At 44.6% G+C, this 23,616-nt stretch overlaps 1 protein-coding gene across 1 annotated transcript in view; it reads right to left on the bottom strand.

Annotated features, from left to right (window-relative positions):
* The window catches only part of SHC3 (SHC adaptor protein 3), a 430,233-nt gene that overhangs the window by 61,837 nt on the left and 344,780 nt on the right, over window positions 1-23,616 (bottom strand). The window contains exon 7 of the mRNA XM_078675642.1: window positions 17,156-17,282. Within this exon, the coding sequence (XP_078531768.1) occupies window positions 17,156-17,282 (127 nt within the window). The remainder of the gene's footprint in view (window positions 1-17,155; window positions 17,283-23,616) is intronic.

Here is a 23,616-nt window from a genome sequence, read left to right as displayed (position 1 = left end):
AACAGTGTTACAATGAAATACACCTTCTAATTATTATTCGGAGTGAATGTCTAAATGAACAGCATCTAGATATGTATATTAATGTAAATAAATGCCATAAGTTTATATAGTCATTAGCTGCATACGAGAAATGAATGCAAAATATTAAAATGCAAAGTAAAATCAAGCAAAGTGAAAGCATCAGCGATTAGTCTGCACTAACGATCAGTTAATACAGCGGTAAAAATGAACATTGTTCATAGATAACAGGTAAATTCTGTCCGTTCATTCATTCCATTCGGTTTCAGGGTTTGTAAGTGATATATCCAAAAGTTCTCTCGCTTTAGTAGGGTTTTCTTATTGTCTTTGTCATGACTTTTTTCCACCACTTCCAAAATACATGCTTTCAGTTGACTTATTTGATGGTTAGCTTCAATGAAATGTGCAGCCACAACTGATTTTGGAGCTTTAGTCCTAATATTACTTTTATGTTCATTGAGCCTTATTTTCAATTTGCGTTCCGTTTGGCCAATATAAGCCTTGCCGCATGGACATTTGATCATATATATTATGTTGGTGGTATCACAGGTTGCGTTTACGTTTAGATTTATTTTGTTCCCTTTCATGGGGTGGTTGATGCTCTTGCCTTCAATTATATTATTGCAATTGCTGCAATTTCTGCAAGGAGTTGTGCCTTTGAAGTTTACTCTGGGTCCTGTGTTAGAAGTGTGTTTAATTATTTCTCCCAAATTTTTGGCTCTGTTAAATGCGAAGACTGGCATTTCATCAAAAATGTTATTAAAATCTGGTTCTGCCTGTAATAAAGCCCAATGTCTTTTGATTGTTTTTTTGAAAAGTGGACTTATTGTGGAAAATTTGCTGACACAGGTGATTTTTATTTCCTTCTTGGTTTTAGGTGCTGTTAGTAAGGTGTTCCTATCTTTTGATTGCACTCTTTCCATAGCTGATTTTAAAATTGACTCTGGATAACCTCTGTCTCTGAATCGTTGTAGCATTTTCTGGGATTGCATCTTGAATTCCTCTGGGTCTGAGACTATTTTCCTGACTCACAACAACTACGAATACGGTAAATGATGCTTCAGCGGTGTAGGGTGGAAACTCTGATAGGCTAACAGGTTATTTCGATCTGTCTTTTTTGTGTATAGAGATGTTCCAAATTTGTTATTCTTTTTCATTATGTTAACATCCAGGTAATTAATTTTGTTATCATCCGTTTCATATGTGAATTGTAAACGTTGGTCTACCTCATTGAGTTGTTTCAAGTTGTTAATCAAAGCTTCTTTAGTTCCTTTCCATAGAACGAAGATATTGTCTATATATCTCAAATATAGACGCAAATTGTCCTTCCATTGATGGTTATGTAGAATGTATTTTTTCTCATATTGGTTCATGAAGATATTGGCATATGAAGGTGCTGCTGAATTGCCCATAGACGTTCCTGACTTCTGAAGGTACCATTTGTTCACCCACATTAAGTAACTATGCATAAGTGTGAAGTTGAGTAGTTCCATTAGGAACACTTTCATTGACTCTTCATAGTCCATTTGGAGTAATGCTTCTTCCACTGCCTCCATACCTAGTTGATGCGGTATGGAGGTGTATAACGCTTGAACATCTATTGTACACATGATGATTTCTTCATCAGGTTCAAGGTTTATGGTGGCCAGTTTATTCAAGAAGTCTGTGGTATCTTTTATGAATGTACTCATTGAGTTCACGAAGGGCTGTAAATACTTGTCTATGAGTTTACCCACAGGTTCATGGACACTACCACATGTGGACACTATGGGTCGACATGGGGGTCTGACTGGATCCTTATGAATTTTGGGAGTAAGGTAAAACTTAGGATCTTTTGGATGATTCGTCGTGAGGTATGTTTCCATTTTTTCATTTACAATCCCCTTAGATACAGCATCCTGAATAATGTTTTTTAGAACTGTTTTTATCTCGTTTGTAGGGTTGCACTCTAGTTCCATGTATGTATTCTCATCCTGTAGATGAAGAGTAGCTTGAGAATTGTAATAATCTGCGTTCATTATAACCAGAGCCCCTCCTTTATCCGCCCTCTGACAGATGATGGTTTTGTTATTCGCTATTGTTTGCAAAATGGCGTATTCTTTTTGTGAAAGATTTTTGGTTTTTGTCTGTTTTCGGTAATTGATCTTGGCCAAATCTTGTTTAACAAGTTGTTCGAATAAGTCTAATGTCTTATGGCTAAGTGGCGCCATATAGGTGCTAGTGGTAGTGAGTCCTTTTAGTGGGTCTTCTTTAGATTATTGACGTTCCAAAACTATATTCTCAAAGAAATGGCGGAGTCTCAGCTTTCTCATAAGTTTGAAGAAACTTATATTTAATTCCAGATGGTTTGTTTGGGCTGTTGGAACGAATGATGTGCCTTTTTGTAATGTGTTAATCTGTAATTTGGACAACTTAACGTTGGAAATCTTAATCACAAGATTATTTACATTCGGTTCTTCTTCCTGTTGTCCTTTTTCGGTGTAACATTCGGAGTCTGTGGAGGATCTCTTTCTGTCTCTGAGTTGTTTCTTTCTTATTGACCTCCTTGGCCGTCCCATGTGTTTGGGCTTGATTCTAAAAAAGGCTGTGGTCCTTGGTTTGAACTGGTTGTTGGTTTTTGTATGGGTGGTACCCTTCTTGATGTTCCTGAGGTATCTGTATCCGTAGATGAAGTGTCTGTTTGGGATGTGTATTGGCGATTTTGTCTTTTTCTTGCATAAGCTTCCGCCCAATTATACACTTCATCCAATTTATAATCGAGAGTATCTCGACGATATTTCCGGAGTTTCCTTTCGTTAACTTCTTCCGTATGTTTTGCCAGTTGAGCTTTAATATCTTCCAAGGTTTTGTTTAGTTCTTCACTCGACATTGATTTGCCCAATTCTTCCTTAACTATAGTTATGTCTTTTTCAAGCTCTTGAAGGATTTGTGATACTTCTTTTATTATCAATAGAATTAAATCGAGCGAGCACTTATTAAGTATTGCATACCATTTGTCGGAATTTTTTTAAAAATTTTTACAAAGAGAAGATCTTAATGATATTCTAAGACCTCGGAGGATTCTTGATGCCTTGTGGTATTTTATCATTGTGCTGGCGTGCAGACGCTGATTGATGATTTTGCGTGATAAATAGAGGAGCTGTTTAACATGTTGTTCCTTTGTTCTGGATGTTGTGTGTTCAAGAGGCTCCTCGTTGATGAGTGAGTAAATTCTTGATATTTCTTCATTCGCGTATGCGAATGTTTCTGCTCGAAATTCAGTTAATTGTGTGATTTCTTCATATTGCATTTTTGCTATGTTGCATGCTACAGACTGTTGAGCAGGAACTTTGATAAACCATAAATTAGTAGCTGTGCACTGCTAAGTTGATTCGAAGATATATTGAGTTTTTATCGTGCTCCTAGGATTACTCCCCGCTCAGGAGTGTGGAATGAAACAATAAAGATAGCACTGACACAAACTGTGTGGGTGTTTCCTTGGGCACTGATTTAAATGCTGGAAACTCCGGTAAATGTTTAGAAATAATGGTATTCTTTGAAAACACTTCTTGTATATATCCAAAGTATTTTATTCATACTTCCGTGTGAATTAATCTTTGTTCAGATTTTCATAGGAATACATTTCTCCATAGTAAATAGATCACAACAATCCTTCCAATGCATTTCGGCACTAGGCCTTCATCAGGGAAGTCTGTAAAGCAAAGAATATTTCTATAACTCCTCTATGTCACACAAATGATGGTATGAGCATAAATTCAATATTCATAATTAATTACGTGTTTGCATTTTCACCATGATACAAAAAAACTGAGAATAATGCTATCAAAACATACTAAAAGCTAGTATCCCATAGTTTCAAATGAACTAGAAGCTGTGTCGGTCAAAATAACACGTGTTGTTTTCTAGGACTCAATGTTTATAAACAATGTGACAATTATCGTAGGTAAAAAAGACCAGTTAAAAAATGCGCAGGTACATTCTAGATAATCTAAGCTATTAATAAAGATGTTAGGCACTCTCACTGAGGCCAAACTGACCGTGGATGATTTAACGTTGTTATGAATCCCGCTGCCACGCTATACGTGAAGTATTTAAATGTCATACTGTCTGCGTAGTTTTTTTTAAAACTGATTACAAAATCTATCAGCTCAAATACACAGTTGCTGTGATTTTTTTTTTCAGAACAAGAACAAGTTGCTGTGATTTTAAATCGAGTTCTTACCGTGTATCGAGCGAAAATGCTTCTGTTTACAAAGCTGCCGCCATGGAGTATAACGCGGGTATACCGGCGTGTGACGTGTAAGTGTAAGAAAGGAGGAAGTGGGGTTGAGTCTTACCGCGAGAAGACGCGAAGTAAACAATTAGATTAAAGGGACCTTGCTGCATTATGGTCAATGGAGATTTTTATGTATGGAATGTAACATGAAGGGTTTCTAGAAACAGTGTTACAATGAAATACACCTTCTAATTATTATTCGGAGTGAATGTCTAAATGGACAGCATCTAGATATGTATATTAATGTAAATAAATGCCATAAGTTTATATAGTCACTAGCTGCATAATAATAAAATGCAAAGTAAAAACAAGCAAAGTGAAAGCATCAGCGATTAGTCTGCACTAGCGATCAGTTGATACAGCGGTAAAAATGAACATTGTTCATAGATAACAGGTAAATTCTGTCTGTTCATTCATTCCATTCGGTTTCAGGGTTTGTAAGTGATATATCCAAAAGTTCTCTCGCTTTAGTAGGGTTTTCTTATTGTCTTTGTCATGACTATTTTCCACCACTTCCAAAATACAGGCTTTCAGTTGACTTATTTGATGGTTAGCTTAAATGAAATGTGCAGCCACAACTGATTTTGGAGCTTTAGTCCTAATATTACTTTTATGTTCATTGAGCCTTATTTTCAATTTGCGTTCCGTTTGGCCAATATAAGCCTGGCCGCATGGACATTTGATCATATATATTATGTTGGTGGTATCACAGGTTGCGTTTACGTTTAGATTTATTTTGTTCCCTTTCATGGGGTGGTTGATGCTCTTGCCTTCAATTATATTTTTGCAATTGCTGCAATTTCTGCAAGGAGTTGTGCCTTTGAAGTTTACTTTGGGTCTGGGTCTCGAAGCATTTTTGCACGATACACGGTAAGAACTCGATTTAAAATCACAGCAACTGTGTATTTGAGCTGATAGATTTTGTAATCAGTTTTAAAAAAAACTTTGCAGACAGTATGACATTTAAATACTTCACGTATAGCGTGACAGCGGGATTCATAACAACGTTAAATCATTCACGGTCAGTTTGGCCTCAGTGAGCGTGCCTAACATCTTTATTAATAGCTTAGATTATCTAGAATGTACCTGCGCATTTTTTAACTGGTCTTTTTTACCTACGATAATTGTCACATTGTTTATAAACATTGAATCCTAGAAAACAACAAGTGTTATTTTGACAGACACAGCTTCTAGTTCATTTGAAACTATGGGATACTAGCTTTTAGTATGTTTTGATAGCATTAATCTCAGTTTTTTTGTATCATGGTGAAAATGCAAACACGTAATTAATTATGAATATTGAATTTATGCTCATACCATCATTTGTGTGACATAGAGGAGTTATAGAAATATTCTTTGCTTTACAGACTTCCCTGATGAAGGCCTAGTGCCGAAATGCATTGGAAGGATTGTTGTGATCTATTTACTATGGAGAAATGTATTCCTATGAAAATCGAACAAAGATTAATTCATACGGAAGTATGAATAAAATACTTTGGATATATACAAGAAGTGTTTTCAAAGGATAACATTATTTCTAAACATTTACTGGAGTTTCCATCATTCTAATTAGTCCATTAATTGCCTTTTTGGGTAAGGCAATTGACTTGTATGCCCTTCTCTTTTGACCTTAAACCATTCATTGCCAGATTTACTCGACACCAGTGGCTCTTGGTCCAGTGCTTTAAATAATGTCAAGAGAACGCTCTCCCAAAGCAAATATTGAAAACTCTCTACCTTTAACATACTTAGCTCGCTTCAGCCACCTTAGCAGTCATTTCTGCTTCAGAGGACCTGTTTTTCCTCACCATTCCAAGTATTCACCTCCAATATTTTCTGATGGGACTCAATACCTACATTAAATGTAATTAGCTGAGGTAGGTGATCACTCTGTCTTTTTTTATATGAAGTGGTATAACTATTTGTGACACAAAAAAATGACAATAAACAGATCACACACAAAAAATAAAGTGGCATAACCCTAGGAAGAAAAAATAGATTAATATGTAGTCTCACTGGGCAAATCTACCAAATGAATGATGAATATTCTGAAGGGATGCCGTCAGTTACCCTAGCATTGAAAGATCCTAGGTTTTATTCTGCAGTAGGTGAACCATACATCGGTGTTGATACTGACTGCACATATATTTCCTTTTTAAGGTCATAACTATTTAATTCCAATAGTAGCTGGTCTAATGACGATTAAACTCCCCGGTAACTAACAATTGATCCATCAGGAAGGAAGCAGATATTGTCTTAAGGTGTTCAGTTAGACAGCTTAAAATGACATCTTCATGGCTAGGTTCAAGAGGGATATCAAAGTTAAACAATATCCCTAAGGATGCTATCCACTAACATGCACTTCATACTGTAAGGCTATCTTTGTTTGTTTGGGTCATCTTGTTTGGAAGAGGATACATGACTTGTACGATGTTTTAAGAGATGCATAGTTGACCTTTCTTCAATTCTGGTTACAGAGTTAGAGCATGGCCATATGTTTCTCCTAGACCCATGTAAGCTATGTTTCTTTACTAATGTACCCACACAATCATTGCTCAATACTCAAGGCTTGCAGCTGAGATACGCCAACAATGTGTCAGTCAGAGATATATATGCAGGGCTAGAGTAACTAAATATATCTGCACCTTGCTCATGGTGAATTGCAAACACATTAGCATGTGCTGTTAGATTGCTACGTCTACCAAAATCATTGAAATAATTAATTACTGAGTCTATTAGACTGTTAACAATTTAGTTGTTTTCGACGTGCCCTGGAGAATTCTGAGATACCTGGTTGGCACTGGAATTCGTTATATGCCCACCCCGGTTTTTTCTTTGTAAAGATCTCAGCCATCCTTTGTGTATCTTGTGCATTTGCTTGCTTGTTCATCATCAAGGTACCAAACAGTGGAAGCAATTATTTCTCTGTAGCGTTAACCCTAGATTTTGTTTATAATGTTATGCCTTTCAGGTATTAGTGCTTTTTCTGGTTGCTGGCATTTATTCTTACCTAACCCATTTGTCAGTTTAAAAAAGCCCACACTTCTATTACCCTTTAATTTGTTATCTACAGTTGAGAATCCCTCTGAGAACGTTCTCTCTATGCCTCTCGCATGCTTATTTTCCAGGGCGACTTATTAAAGCGTGTAGCTTCAATTCCAAGTTAACAGTATGAAAATAATGGAGAACTTGCTCTTCTCAGCAACTAGTTAGGCCCTCATTATGAGTTGTGGTGTTTGACTCAGAGTGATACATCTGGTATAAGTTTTCATCTTGCAATGCTGATTCTTCCCAGGTCCAAAATTATGCAAGCTATCTCTGGGCCAGATAACTCCAGGCCCAGAGTTACTGGACTTATCTGTACTGCTGCAGGGGCTGTAATCAGTCCCACTGCCTGCCGCCCAAGCAACGCCTGCAGCCACGGTCTGCAGTAGGAGTTCCTGCAGGGTGGTGACGTGGGGAGGGGCAGGGTGGTGGGTAGTAATGTTTGGATTACCGAGTTTAACAGGCAAATAAACATATAAATAAATAAAACGAATTTTGTTGCGCGCACTGCATCACCAAATGCGATGCAGTGCGGGCAAAGAAATTCGTTTTATTTATTTATATGTTTACTTACCTCTTAAACTCCGTAATCCATACATTACTACCCCCCACCCTGCCCCTCCCCCTCCCCACATCACCGCCCTGCAGGAACTCCTACTGCCGACCGCGGCTGAACGCCTGCAGCAGTACAGGAGAAGCAAACAATGCTCCTCCCTTGGACAAGCACAAGCTTGTCCTGCACCCCTTCACTCCCATTTAAAATCCTCCACAACACGCCTAACTTCCACGGTCATCTCACTTACACATTCCACCTGCTCAGAGCAGGCAGAAAATGGCAATTGGGATTACTGAGAAAGACTGTACAGTAAAGGACTACCAAAACTCTAAGACATTGAAGAAAAATTAAAACTACAGGACGAAAACTTAATAGAGCTGTCCTTTCCTTAAATTAATCCACTGCGCTGATTTATGCAAATCTGCAAGTCTCCGTTCTGAATCCGATTAGGCCAATCACTCCTCAAACAAGCATTTGCAATGCAATAGGTCTCGCAGTTACACGATTTTGAGCTATTGGCATTGTAAATGGCTATGCCTTTTATTTTGGTTTTTAAAACATAAATAGAAGACATTGTCATTTACAAAGGCAATAGCTTAAACTCGGGTAAATGCGAGACCTACTGCATTGCAAATGCTTGTTTTATATGGTATAATGATGTTGTCCAAAATTACTAATAAATTTGTGTGGTAAAATTTAAAGATGAAACTAAACACATTTTGTCGGGCTGTCACGTTCTACATTACAGTGAAAGTATATCATATTCATTAACCCCTTCGACGCTGATGACGAGCTGGGCTCGTCATGAGGTAGCCTCCTGCTACGCTGATGACGAGCCCAGCTCGTCACGTAACATGCGCTTTTAAATATCTCAGCGTGCGAGCGGAATTCCGCCCGCACGCATGCGGTTAATTTTATTTAACGGTTTCCGTAGCGCCTTTGCATCATAAGGTGGCAAGGCGCTTTACAATGAGCTGAAAAGGGCGAGATATGGAGAGATCAAAACGCTGAATACAGAACAGGAATTTTTCAATGACAGACGTGTTCTTTCACACCCAGAAATGATACGTTTTTAGTAGTTTCCTGTCGGTGTCTGCACATGTGGCCTCGTGATCGTGAACTTCAGGCCCAGCTTAGTCATGAGCGAGATTACAACCACGCTACAGGCGAGAGTACTTGAAACTATGCTACAGGGGAGAGCGCTTAAAACCACGCTACAGGTGAGAGTACTTGAAACTATGCTACAGGTGAAAGCGCTTAAAACCACTCTACATGCGAGAGCGCTTACAACCATGCTACAGGGGAGAGCGCTTAAAACCACGCTACAGGTGAGAGTATTGAAACTATGCTACAGGGAAGAGCGCTTAAACCCACGCTATAGGCGAGAGTGCATAAAAGTACGCTACAGGTGAGAGCGCTTTAAACCATGCTACAGGTCAGAGTACTTAAAACCACGCTAAAGAAAACCTGTCTGTGTGTGTGCCCGGGTGAGACAGCTTCCAGGGCACACTCACAGACAGTTTTTGAGCTGGCGTCCGTCTTCTTGCAGTTGCACACAAGTACTTCACCTCTGGTGCCCCCCGTCCTCCACACGGCCTGGTGACGACGCTATGAAGACAGCGCCAAGCTCAGGGCAGCGCCTAGAGGAGAGCGTCAGGGCGCTAGAGGTCTACGGTGGCCGTGCTGTGCGTGAGAGGCGGTGGACAAGTCAACTTGTATGCCTCAGTCGACGGACAGCGGTGTGTACAGAAAGCGCTCCGGTTAAATCCAGCGGAATGACAACAAGACTGGGTCAGAACAGGCGCTCAAGGAAAACAACCTTCAGACAGTATGAAAACGAGCACACACCTCCTGGGTGTGGCTCTCGGGTTTCTCGGCTCGCATGGCCTGCAGCTTTCAAAATTCAGGACAGCTCTTTAATCTTGTTAACTGTCAAACTAAATCCGAGTTTACATTTGAAAATACATTCACCACCAACAGCCTTTTTTTCTAAGGGACAGGCCCAAAATATAATGCGAAATGGTGCAGCTTGAACACGGCTTTTCAAATAAACTGCTGAACGAGTAAAACTAGAGAAAAGTATGACAACTCATACACCAACACTTTTTTCACAAATATTCTTAATATAGTATTTTAATATGTAGATGTACGTGCTAGGCTACATATAACCTACATATAGAGCACACGTTCACCTATAGGGGCATTCTGGTGTCATATAACAAGTGTTATTGATACCCAACTCCTCCTCAGAAGGGTGAAAGGTCGAGTGGAGCCATGAGGGTTCGAACCTGTGGCCTTGCGCTGAAATACAGGTGGCTATAGAAGACACATGAACCACCAGACCCAGCATAGCAAATTGTGTTCAACCTATACGCCTGGAACCCAATCACCACCGAAGACACCATCCGCCTGATGAACTCCATCCACTCAGGATCGCCAACCGACCCATGTCCCCACCACATTTTCAACAAAGCAGACTCCATTATCGCACCCCATCTCCGAGACGTCATCAACTGCTCCCTCAACTCCGCTACCTTCCCGGAAAGCTGGAAACATGCCGAACTGAGCGCCCTTCTGAAGAAACCCACAGCAGACCCCACTGAACTTAAGAACTACCGCCCCATTTCGCTCCTCCCATTCCCCGCCAAAGTCATTGAGAAAGCAATCAACAGTCAACTCGCCGCCTTCCTCGAATCCAACAAATCCCTCGACCCCTCACAGTCCGGCTTCCGAGCCAAACACAGCACCGAAACCGCCCTCATCGCTGCAACAGACGACATCCGAACACTACTGGACAAAGGAGAAACAGTTGCTCTCATCTTACTTGACCTCTCCGCAGCCTTTGACACAGTCTGTCACAGCACCCTCATACAACGCCTCAGCAACGTCGGAACACAAGGAAAAGCATTGGACTGGATCATCTCGTTCCTCACCGGAAGAACACAGAGAGTCCGCCTCCCCCTTTCAAATCAGAAGCCACCAAAGTCATCTGCGGCGTACCACAAGGATCATCACTCAGTCCCACCCTCTTCAACGTTTACATGAGTCCCCTCGCCTCCATCTTACGACAACACAACCTCAATCAATCAATCAATCAATGGCATTTATAGAGCGCACTACATACCCGTAGGGTCTCAAGGCGCTGGGGGAGGGGGGGTGCCGCTACTGCTCGAACAGCCAGGTCTTCAGCTTCTTCCTGAAGGAGAGGTGGTCTTGGGTCAGGCGCAGGTCGGGAGGGAGGGAGTTCCAGGTTTTGGCGGCCAGGTAGGAGAAGGACCTTCCTCCTGTAGTCGCTCTTCAGATGCGGGGGACGGCGGCGAGGGCGTGGTTGGCTGATCGGAGGTGGCGTTTGGGAGCGTAGAAGTTGATTCGGCTGTTGAGGTAGCTCGGGCCTTGGTCGTGTAGGGCTTTGTGTGCGTGGGTGAGGAGGCGGAAGGTGATTCTTTTGTTGACGGGGAGCCAGTGAAGGTCTCTCAGGTGTCCGGAGATGTGGCTGGTTCGTGGGATGTCGAGGATGAGTCTGGCAGAGGCGTTCTGGATCCGCTGGAGTCTCTTCTGGAGCTTGGCGGTGGTACCGGCGTAGAGGGCGTTGCCGTAGTCCAGTCGGCTAGTGACGAGGGCCTGGGTGACGGTCTTCCTGGTCTCGGTGGGGATCCACCAGAAGATCTTCCGTAGCATGCGTAGGATGTTGAAGCACGCCGAGGAGACGTTGTTGACTTGCCTGGTCATGGAGAGGGAGGAGTCCAGGATGAAGCCCAGGTTGCGTGCGTGGTCCGTCGGTTTGGGTGCGGTGCCCAGGGCGGGGGGCCACCAGGAGTCGTCCCAGGCGGAGGGCGAGGAGCCCAGGATGAGGACTTCCGTCTTGTCTGAGTTCAGTTTCAGGCGGCTGGTCGTCATCCATTCGGCTACATCTTTCATCCCTTCGTGAAGGTTGGCTCTGGAAGCGGCGGGGTCGTTGGTCAGTGAGAGGATCAGCTGGGTGTCATTGGCGTAGGAGATGATGTTCAGGTTGTGTTGGCGTGCGATGGCCGCGAGGGGGCTCATGTAGACGTTGAAGAGGGTGGGGCTCAGCGAGGATCCTTGAGGGACGCCGCAGATGACTTCGGATGCCTCTGACTTGTACGGTGGGAGGCGGACTCTCTGTGTTCTTCCGTCGAGGAAGGAGATGATCCATTCCAGCGCCTTGTCCTGGATTCCGACGTTGCTGAGGCGCTGTACTAGGGTGCGGTGGCAGACAGTGTCGAATGCCGCGGAGAGGTCTAGGAGGATGAGGGCCGCTGTTTCTCCGTTGTCCATCAGGGCTCGGATGTCATCGGTGGCGGCGATGAGGGCGGTCTCGGTGCTGTGATTGGCTCGGAAGCCGGACTGTGAGGGGTCGAGGGATCCATTCGTCTCGAGGAAGGCGGCCATCTGCTTGTTGACGGTCTTCTCGATGACTTTGGCTGGAAACGGGAGGAGCGAGATGGGGCGGTAATTCTTGAGTTCGGTGGGGTCCGCTGTGGGTTTCTTGAGTAGAGCGCTGAGTTCGGCGTGCTTCCAGCTCTCAGGGAAGGTGGCGGTGTCGAAGGATGTGTTGATGATGTCTCGCAGGTGGGGTGCGATGACAGCGTCGGCCTTGTTGAAGACGTAGTGAGGGCAGGGGTCGGTCGGTGATCCGGAGTGGATGGAGTTCATCGTTTGGATGGTGTCTTCGGTGTTGATCGGGGTCCAGGCGTGGAGGGTGGCGGTGGGGGGTGGTTGTTCGGTCCTAGTGTGCGTTGGTTGGTTGCTGAAGCTGTTGTGTATGTCCGCGATCTTGTTGTGGAAGTATGAAGCGAGGGAGTTGCAGAGGTCTTGCGATGGGGTGATGTCGTTGTTTCCTGCGCTGGGGTTGGATAGCTCTTTCACGATGTTGAAGAGTTCCTTGCAGTTGCGTGCGTTGTTGTCCAGTCGGTCCTTGAATGCAGTTTTCTTGGCGGCGCGGATCAGCTGGTGGTGCTTACGGGTGGCCAGCTTGAAGGTGGTCCTGTTGTCCGGTGTAGGTTCCCTTCTCCAGACTTTCTCGAGGGCTCGGCAGTTCTTCTTGGAGCTCTTGAGTTCGTCGGTGAACCACGGGGCTTTCTTGCTGCCGGGTCTGCTGGGCGGGGTCCTTAGCGGGGCGAGCTCGTCCGCGCAGATGCTGATCCACTTCGTGAGGTTGTCGGCAGCCTGGCTGGGGTTCGCTGAGCTGGCAGGAGGGTGCTGGCTCAGGGAGGTGGCGAGCTGGTCTGCTGTGATCTTGTTCCAGCTTCTGCGGGCGGTCTGTTGCTGGTGGTGGTGGGTCGTCGTTCTCTTGAAGGTGAAGTGGACGCAGCTGTGGTCCGTCCATTGAAGCTCTGTGGCGTGGCTGAAGTCGATGTCTGGGCTGGAGGAGAAGACTGCGTCGAGTGTGTGTCCGGCGAGGTGGGTGGGGGTGGACACCAGCTGCTTGAGTCCAAGATTGGCGAGGTTGTCGAGCAGGGAGCTAGTGTTGCGGTCGTTGTTGTTCTCCAGGTGGAAGTTGTGGTCCCCCAGGAGGATGTAGTCGGCGGAGGGGAGGGCGTGCGGGCTGACGAAGTCGGCGATGTCCTCGCTGAATTGTGTGCGTGGTCCCGGGGGTCGGTAGATCAGGGTGCCTCTGAGGGTGGTGTTCGGGTCGGTGTGGATCTGGAAATGCAGGTGTTCGGCGGTGGTCAGGGTGTTGTCGGTGCTGGTCGTGAGCCGGATGGTGTTCCTGTGGATGATGGCGATGCCTCCTCCCATCTGGTTGGCGTTGCGGTCCCTCCGGACGATCTTGTAGCCTTCTGGGATAGCGATGGCGATGTAGGGCGCTGAGGAGGCGTTCATCCAGGTCTCCGTGAGGAAGGCGACGTCAGGGGCAGTGGTGTCGAGGAGGTTCCAGAGTTCGATGGCGTGTCTGTGGACGGAGCGGGTGTTGAGCAGGATGCAGTTGAGGTGGGTGCTGCTGGTGTTCGACTTGGCGGGTGCAGGTTCCTGCAGGTCCGGGTGCAGGAGAATTTGCAGGCGTGGCAGCTGAAAGGTCCGTGGGTGCGTCGTGGTGAGGCTTGGTGGCAATCTGGGAGTCGGCCGGTGTTGAGTGCGATGAGGGTGGCGGCGGTGTACGTCAGGCGGGTCGGTCGAGGTCGGGGTCCTCGTGGGCCAGGGGTCCTGGCCCTGGGCGCGGTCCAGGCGCGGACGGGCGCAGACGGGCTTACCTTTGGCGTGCCTTCGGCGCACAATCGGCACGCCCGCTGCGCGTCAACGCTGCGCGTTCGCACGGTCGCCATATAAGGCGAAGTGCGCGGGTGGGCGGAGCAGCTGGGAGGCGGGAGCGGGGAGGGAACAGAAGGAAAAAAGGGGCGGGGTCGGCGGTGGTGGCGGGAAGCGGGGGGCGGCGAGGAAGGCGGGAAACAGGAGGAGAACGGACAGAAACTACAAAGAAACAAGCACAAATGATAATCAAAAAACGCTTAACACGGGCAGAAACTACGAAAAAACAAGCACAAATGATAAACAAAAAACGCTTAACACGGGCAAAAACTACGAAAAAACAAGCACAAATGGAGAACAAAACAGAGCAAAACAAACGACAGCAGGGTCAGCCGGCAGCGAGGCAGGCAGCGAGGCAGAGGGCACAGCAAAGGGGCACACGCAGCAGCTGGTGGCCGTGCGGCGCGGGGGTGTCCCACAAGTGGGACAACCTCAACATCATATCCTACGCAGACGACACCCAGCTGATCCTCTCCCTCACCAAAGACCCAAACACCGCCAAAACCAACTTACACGAAGGAATGAAAGAAGTAGCCGAATGGATGAAGAACAGTTGTTTAAAACTAAACTCGGACAAAACAGAAGTCCTCATCCTAGGGCCATCCCCCTCTGCCTGGGACGACTCATGGTGGCCTCCGGCCCTCGGAACCGCACCCATACCTACGGACCATGCACGTAACCTGGGCTTCATCCTGGACTCCTCCCTCTCGATTACCAGACAAGTCAACGCCGTCTCATCATCTTGCTTCAACATCCTACGAATGCTCAAAGAAATCTTCCGTTGGATCCCCACCGAAACTAGAAAGACGGTCACCCACGCACTGGTCACAAGCCGAATGGATTACGGAAACACCCTCTACGCCGGAACCACAGCCAAACTACAGAAAAAACTCCAACGCATTCAAAACGCCTCAGCCAGACTCATCCTGGACATTCCTCGGCAAGCTCACATCTCCGGCCACCTGAAAGACCTCCATTGGCTCCCTGTCAACAAGAGAATAACGTTTCGTCTCCTCACCCACGCACACAAAGCCCTCTACGACCTAGGACCCTAATGCCTCAACACGCGTCTATCCTTCTACACCCCCCCGACAACTACGATCGTCCAATCAAGCCCTCGCTGCTATTCCGCGCATCCACAGATCCACTATGGGGGGAAGATCCTTCTCCTACTTAGCGGCCAAAACCTGGAATTCTCTCCCCACCCACCTCCGCCTTACACAGAACCACCTCTCCTTCAGAAAGCAACTAAAAACCTGGATATTCGATAAATAAATACACCTCCCTTCCCCAAGCGCCTTGAGACCCTCTGGGTGAGTAGTGCGCTATACAAATTCTGAACTTGAACTTGAACTTGTTCGTTTATCCTGTATAATACATTTGCACACACGCATAATACAGATTTTTGTTCTTACCATCACTGTCTGCATGGGCACCATGACCCTGGGGTGTGAGGGGACCATTGAGAGCACATACAATGAAAAACAATTAATAAAAAACATTTAAACAATAGTTCAACTCAATTAAACAACTTGTCTTAGTCATTCACATAAAGAATGATAAATGATCTTGATTTTTTTTTAAAGGCATTACAAATATTACAGAGATGGTCTATATATTAACCTGCTCGGTTCAAATAGTACCCGCATAGCTAACTCGACAGTATGTACATGTTGCTTTAAAAATGTAGTGCTAATATGTTTCCTTTGTAACATTCTTGATGACAAGCATCCGAACAATATGTGCACTGAATCCTGGATACTGTCAAGCACATTCGCACAGATGGGAACACATTGCTCTTAGCCACAGAATCTACTCCATTTGGTAGACCTCCTTGATAAAGATTAAGACGAAAATGTCCGATAACTGGGTCAAAGCCAGGCAGCCTTTACATACAATTGCATCCTATGTAGTTTTGCCGTTGTCACATGGAGTTGTAATCACTTACATACAGCATGCTACAGTGTGTAAAGCCTCAGGCCAGATTTACTTTAAAGAGCCCACGGACAGCGGCCGGGAACGAGGACACGGACAGCGGGCGGGAGGGGGGCCGGAACAAAGACACGGACAGAGGCCGGGAACGAGGGCACAGACAGCGGGTGGGAGGGGGGCTGGAACAAAGACACGGACATAGGCCGGGAACGAGGGCACAGACAGCAGGCGGGAGGTGTCCGGGAACAAAGACACGGACAGGGGGCATTAACGAGGACACGGACAGCGGGCAGGCGGGAGGCAAAGCCAGCCTGTTTATCGGCGCCACGCGCCCCTCTACAGACTCCCCCTGCATTCCAAAGTCAGTCGCGTGAACTGTTCACGAGGCGCGCGGCGCGATCCGATTCTTTCTGCCATGCTTTCTAATGCAGAAGCTCACGCGCGAGACCTAATCCTATTGCAAAATGCTGCGCGTGGCCAGCTCTTGTCTCCACTCGTTGTCGGCTAAGCCGACAGCTATAGTTCTCACAGCGAGAACGCGCTTTCGCTAAGGCGAGACCTAAAAATGAGAAAATTAACACTACTGAGTTTGGTTACATTAAGACCTAGGCGAAAGGTCCACTTATAGTTTGTTCTATGCAAATTGTCATTTATCATTATTATTATTTATATCCACTAATGAAAACGTTTCACAACAAGTTTTCAAATCAAGACATGAAGAAGCTTCAGATCCCAATCATTTAAAAACATTTAAGATTATATCTAATCCATGACCCGGAATCAGGCCTTCTCGTGCTTGGCCCCTAAACTCTGGAACTACCTGGCTGAAGGTAACTCTGAGTTGCTCTTCTTGGTCTAGGTTTGACTTACAGTATATAATCATATAACTTCATGTACACATTTTATTTATTTATTCAACTGTTATCTTATTTCTCTTACTCCAATCTGTTCTACTTCTTCATTAGGCCGATACATCTAGATTTGTCGCTATCCTAATCCACAACATTGACTTACCCGCATCTATGAGTTACCTGAATGGGTACTTGGTGAAAATGACTGACCTGTCGGGGAACGCAGGCATCTTGGAAGGACAGCGTAAATACTGCTTGAATCGCAGCTCAAATGCTTGTCCTATGGTGCTGATGACATCCTGCGCCAATCCATTGCAGCATTCCAGGATGTGGCATGCTAGAGCAGAAAAGGGAAGGCTTTGGTGAGAACTCAGAAACAGTTCTTCTCTTTCCCAACATCAAATCCATTCCATAACAAGCGCAGTGCATTTTTGGGTCCTCGGCCTTAACCACTCCCAACAGATCTGTTGTGCAAACAATATGTAGATAAGAGGGAAAAACGACCTTATGGGCTCAAGCAACACGATAATGGTGAGTTGTTTCTGTCAACAGATGCAGCCAAAGATTTTACCCTCTTACCTGTAAATTCTAATCACAGACCAGGAATCTTTGTGTATTCACAAACATATGCTGCATATCGGAAAGGTGCTCTGAACGTGTCATTTACATAGCTGCCAAGGTTTCAGATTGCTATGTGGGACATTTTCATAATTTCAATGTAATTATGAGTGACATTTCAACAACTATGAGTGACACTTTCTCGCAAACAAAATCAAGTCACATTCCAAGGTGGTCAAGTCGGGGTGAAGTTTGCCTTTTACAGCACCCTATAGTGCCACACATCACGGGTAAGGCAAATCTCCACATCACCACATTAAATATAATTATCACACATTATAGCGCTTCCTCAGTGTCAAGCCGAAGCGCTGCAGTATAGGAATTGTTCATATAAGAAATATGGTAGCCAGTAAGCGGTATGTACATGGGGCCTCTCAGCTCCTTGAATGTGAACAACATATTATAAGGGCGGCTAGCAGCGTCAGTGAAAGACAGCCATTATGCTATCTGGGGGTAGGGGGGCTAGGAGCAGGAGAGCCATATTAAAGATGTGCTCTCACCTGACTTCCCTGTGGTGCCGCCCACAACAAAAACAAAATTGGCCAGGATCCTGCACAGTGGAGCAGGCACCTTGCAGGAAAATCAGCAAAACAGGCAGAGCAGTAAGTAGCAGTCAGTCACAGATCTACAAGGGGTGGGGAGTAGTACTATTAACCCGTTAAGTGCTGCCGTCGGCCGTTGAACGTTCGGAGCACTACCTGGCTGGTGCTGTGCACGTTCAACGGCCGACGAAGCCCCACCCGTTTTTTAAAACGGCCGCACTGCAGCAAAAAAACGGCGGCGGTTAACGAGTTAAGGTACGTTATAGGATGATGTCCAGGGTTAAAACAAATAAAGTGTTGGTGACACTGTACATATTAGACCGTGGGCAAGGCGTAGTGTAAGGATTTACAGTGTATGCGTGGTTAGGGTTTGAATTTGATTGAGTGTTTACTGAAGATGATAAAAAATATTTTTGCTACAGAAGACTCAGTTGTATATAATCTACCATGGTGGGAAAAGTAGTGATAATTTAAACACCTGTTTGGAGTCTCATTGCACAGTGCTCCTCCATCAGAAGACACACTGCTGAAAATGCCACGTGCCACATATTTTTTCCTCCTCGCTTAACTTTCCACTCGGAATGCTTTGACTCTTCCGTCAGCTGTGCTACCTCTATATAAAGACACTACATGGACTAAATAGTAAATCCAGAAGTAAGGACGAAAACACACACCCTTACAGACACACACACACTGCATTTAAACCTGCACGAACAGCATCCACTCGTTTACATATCCCTGATGGGGTAGAAAAGCATGACATCGCTCATAATATAACAATTTCAATTGGTATTCAGGAGTCTCTTCACTGGTCTGCACTCTGCCATTTCCAATCTGTATCTCAGTAAACATAACTTCATTTCAAACAATAAATATACAGTATATTTCATCTGCTAGAAACATTCTAGTAAAATGTAAGAAGGATGCCTTCTCTTGTAGAGCATTATTTTCAACATAATGGCAACTCCATTTAGGATATTTTTTTCAAATAATGGATTTCAAATCAGCATGCAGACTTTATAGCACTTTAATACGATCCAGGTAGCACGCTTTCTGTGTGTGTTCCGTTTTACTGAGGAAAAAATAAAATCCATATCTGCCCATTTCAAATAAACAAAATGCAATAATTACGTAATTGTAAAATACAAAGAGGAAGTCGGCAAAGAAAATAAATGTTAAGAAACAAAGCGAAACATGATGAAATTTTTCAGGAAGACTGTTCAGCCTGCTTGATAACGGTACAGGTAACATTTCATCCACAATCATAATAGAGCTGAAGTCAACGATTGCTATCAAATGCTTAGAATGTAAACAATTAAGAGAATAAACGAAGTACTGTGAAGTAAATCATCTCGGCTTGAAAGACAGTGTTAATCTCAGATCGGTGGCTGAAAACTGAAGCTACTTTATTTTTAGGTCTCGCCTCTCAATGCGCATGCGCATTGAGCGAGACTATAGGGGCTTAAACAAGGTTTACCTAGACTGGCGATTTACTGGCGATTTGATGCTGTGCCCGTGCGCTTTTAGGTCAATGCGCAAGCGCATTGACCTAAAATGCGCGTGCACATCATCAAATCGCCATCTGTTCCCCAGCAGCACTCCTCCCACACCTTTGAAGTGAAGTTTAGCTTCATTTCAAAGGCCCCGGCAGCTTCCCACTATTCACGGCCCCAGGCCGTGTCTCTCCCTCATCGCCGCTCTCCCCGCTCCGACCCCTGCTGCGGCCGTGTCGCATTTCTCCTCCCCCCTCCCCACAGCAATGCCCTCCGTCTTGTTTTCTTTCCTTTTAATATTTAATTTAAACATAGCATTTCCATTATATAAGCTACAATTTCACGAAGTCCGTTTTGGTTTCAACGTGGCATTTCCACCTTCATCTTAGTTTCTGTGCGAGCCTGCTTCCATTACCCTTCTCCTGCATGTGCAGATTCGATCACTACTTAGGGTCGTCTCCCCGTTTTGACAGTTAGAAGGGTCGATGCACGCACTCAGGTGTCCAGCTGTGCCTGGTCCGCCTCCCCCAGCCTGCACTCCAAGCTGTTGGGAATAATCCAAAATTTGAGAGGGGTGGAACAGACACAGCTTCACATGGGACTTTCTTTACCAGTTGACTTAATTAATAGGCCTGTGCACCTCTGCATCAAAGGCTATAATTTCGACAGGCCGTGTCGCACTTCTCCTCCCCCCTCCCCACAGCAATGCCAATTCTCTCGTTTTCGGCCTCCCCGCCCTTCCCACCCCCTTCCTCCTTCCTCTTCCCTCTTTCTTGTCACCTTTTTGTTTGCTTCCTGTCTTGATACACCCACTTACGCTCCCTCCCAGACCTCTTACATGCCTCTCTCCCCTCCCGTGTTGCTCTCTCTCGTCCATTTTCTTCTCTCCCATCCTGCGCTGCTCTTTCTCTCTCAAGCTTGTTTTCCATTATTTTCATTTGTCGCAAGACACTTCCAGTGTGGCACACTGTGCTGTCAAGGCTCTTCCGGCGCACGTTTTCACAAGGGTGCACTTTCTTTTTCTTTTCAGTGCGAGGCGGTTCCACAAACAACCTTGCCTTCCGTTACAGCTGAGGGCTTGTTTTCATTCTTGCCTTTGGGTCGGATTTCTCTAACAAATTCACCAAATGTTTACACCTTGCCTCTGCTGTGGAATTGGTGTACATATGAAAATAGCAGCTACTGTATAGTGTGCCTGCTATGGAGCTAACGCCGTCAATATAACTGGGCTCATCTCTGTTTCCATCAAATCAGTCTCATGCGGAAAAGGCCGCCTCTGGCATTTGAGCCAAGAGCAAGCCCACTCAAATGTAATAAACCGAGGCTCCCAGGTAGTTATTTGTGTAGTGTTTCAGGGGCAGATTTGGTAACGTAAACCCTCCTAATGCGAGACCTATTGCATTTCTAATGCTTGTTCTTTCTAATGGTGAGGATTGTTACGAGAGAGCTAAGGATGGTGGGCGGGGTGAGGGAAGTTAGATGAAGTTAATTACCTTGACACTACTCCTCACACTCACAGCGGCTGCGGTCTGGTCAGGACTCGCGCAGAATTCTTGAGGTTCAGCTGCAGGAATTCTTTTGTGTGGCGTGATCGGCTGAGGAGGCTGCATACATTATTGGCACCTCAGCGCTACATAGAACACTAGCGATGCCTCAGGTACTACAGCGGCGGGATTTGTCTTCTGAGCTTGCGCCTCCTGCCGCCCGCCTGCATTTGTCCTGCCTCGGCTGTACAGCCATTGGGCACACCTTTTCTGTCAATCTTGTGACGTTAGGTCACATGGATCAGAATGCTGGGATCTGGTAAAATGCATGTAGCGCAGCTCGAACCGGCGCTGCCAGGTTTTGCTCAGACACTGCTGCAAATTCATATACTGCAGCGCTTCAGCTTGACATCGAGGAATCGCTATAATGCGTGATAATTATATTTAATGCGGGGATGCGGGACTTGCCTTTAAATGCGGTAGACTAACGCGTGATGCATAATCACTTGTCAGGGCTGCATTTAAAATCAATTCTCACAAAATATCTACTCCCATTTGTAATACCATTATTGAACCAAACATAATGAACCATGGTTTCCCCAAACAACATTAAGATGTGGAGAAGGTGCACTAAAGCTAAAGGGGAAAGAAAGGTTCTGGCGTTGGCTACCACAAACTTAAAATTGGGAGGGTGGTCTTTAAGGCATAGCTAGTAGAACAGGCAAACACACAGCTATTTGGACGCCCCCATCAAAACACAGAACGAATCCTAAGCCAATGAAATGACGATATCCAAGTCTAGGTGTTGAAGTTGAAAACGCGTAGATTGCCTCCCAGAAAGAAAGAGAAAAAGAGAAAATGGAAAGAAAGACAGATAGAAACTCAGATGAAACTAAACAAGGACAGACTAAAAGAATGAACGTAAGATACAAAGGAGGAGGAAAGAAGGCAATAAAGGTGAAAGAAAGATGAGATAGAAATGGAAAGATCAAAAGAAGAAAAGGAAGTGAGCAGTGATAGATGAAAAGAAAAGGAGATGGAAAGCAGAAACATCCACATACGAAGAGAGAAATGAAAGGAAGGGAAAATTAAGCAAAAAAGAAAGAGCATAAAGGAAGAACAATGTGAAAGGTCAATAAGAAATGGGGAGAGGGAAAGAAAAAAAGGAAAGCAAATGGTGAAAAGAAATTAGAAGAAAAACGAAGCAGAGAAAAGAGCAGATAATGGGCATAAAGAAGAAAAGAGAAAAAAGAGAGAAAAAAAGAGCGAACGGGAGGCACATTGATAAAAGACTAAGGCAGAAGCAAGAGTTTAACACAAAAAGAGAAAAGGGGCAAAGGCAATTAAAGAACGAAACAAGAAGCGGGAAGAAAGTGAAAAGGACATAAAAAAAGGAAAACGAAACATATTTGGAGATGGTAATAAAAGTTACAAAACAATCTCAAACTTGGTTGGAAGATAAAATTTCCACTGTGAAAGCTCTTTTCCCAACTGAGGATTTGATGTTAAAGTAGAAAATGTTACCAGGATCCCAAAAGGAATTATAACACAGTCAATACAAATCTACGTTAAACACTTTTCACTTTTCAGCAGTAGACTTAATGTGGAGCCCGTACTAACCATGCAAAGCAATCTATGTTTTGCTATACAACATTTGTTTTGCGATGTAAACCTCTGTAAGTGTGAAAAGGGATCATTCAGTAAGGATTGCAGAACCGTGTCCCAATATTATTAGTGAGGCAAGATTCTGACTGTGAAGGCCACTGAACAAGCTGCAAAACCAGGGATGAAGGCCTGCAAGGGACAGTAGCCCTCACCATCCAGCATTGAATAGTAGCCCTCAATCCCTGCAGTCATATTCGCAGAATGTCTTCTGTTTTTGCTAGTCCAGCCTCTCGGATAGGGAATTTAAAAAAAGCACTGGCAAAGCCAATAGGCCTGACCATAGTAAGTGGGTACAATGGTTTACTTTTTAATTTTTTATTGCAAGCATATGTCACTAAAATAAGAAGAGAAGCCACCTAAACATATGTTTGCAACAAAAAGGCAAATATAATTTACTGATGTTGCGATTTGTCACTATTTTAGAGTTGTTTGTTTAAATAACAAGGGCCATGCATTTTATTGTTATTTGTAAAGGAAACAACATTTTTTTTAAAACAGGACCTAACCAAGCATTAAAGTTGCAAAAACTAAAATATTAGAATTGTAATTAAACATTATATAATAACGGTAACCATCTAACTGGACACCTGAATTAGACGCAAAATACCAGCTAATCTTAAAAGTTCATTATAAAAACTAAATAAAATAAAACACACTTTAAACCAGATTTATTACTTAAGAGAAAGAACCTTTTTATATGTCAGTTGTGAACAATGTGCATATGCTTTGCACAATCATGCAAAGTGTGGCCAATGAGGGAAATGGACTGCCACACTTCCACACACTGTTTGCTGTGGTGAGTTTGAGCAAAACGTGAATGAGAATTTAACAGATGAAGCCCATTGGCCAAATGCACCTACACATATTTG

Source organism: Lissotriton helveticus, chromosome 2_1, assembly GCF_964261635.1.
Source record: "Lissotriton helveticus chromosome 2_1, aLisHel1.1, whole genome shotgun sequence".
NCBI lineage: Eukaryota > Metazoa > Chordata > Amphibia > Caudata > Salamandridae > Lissotriton > Lissotriton helveticus.
The sequence above is the reverse complement of the archived record's forward strand: the minus strand, read 5'-3'. Positions and strand labels throughout refer to the sequence as shown.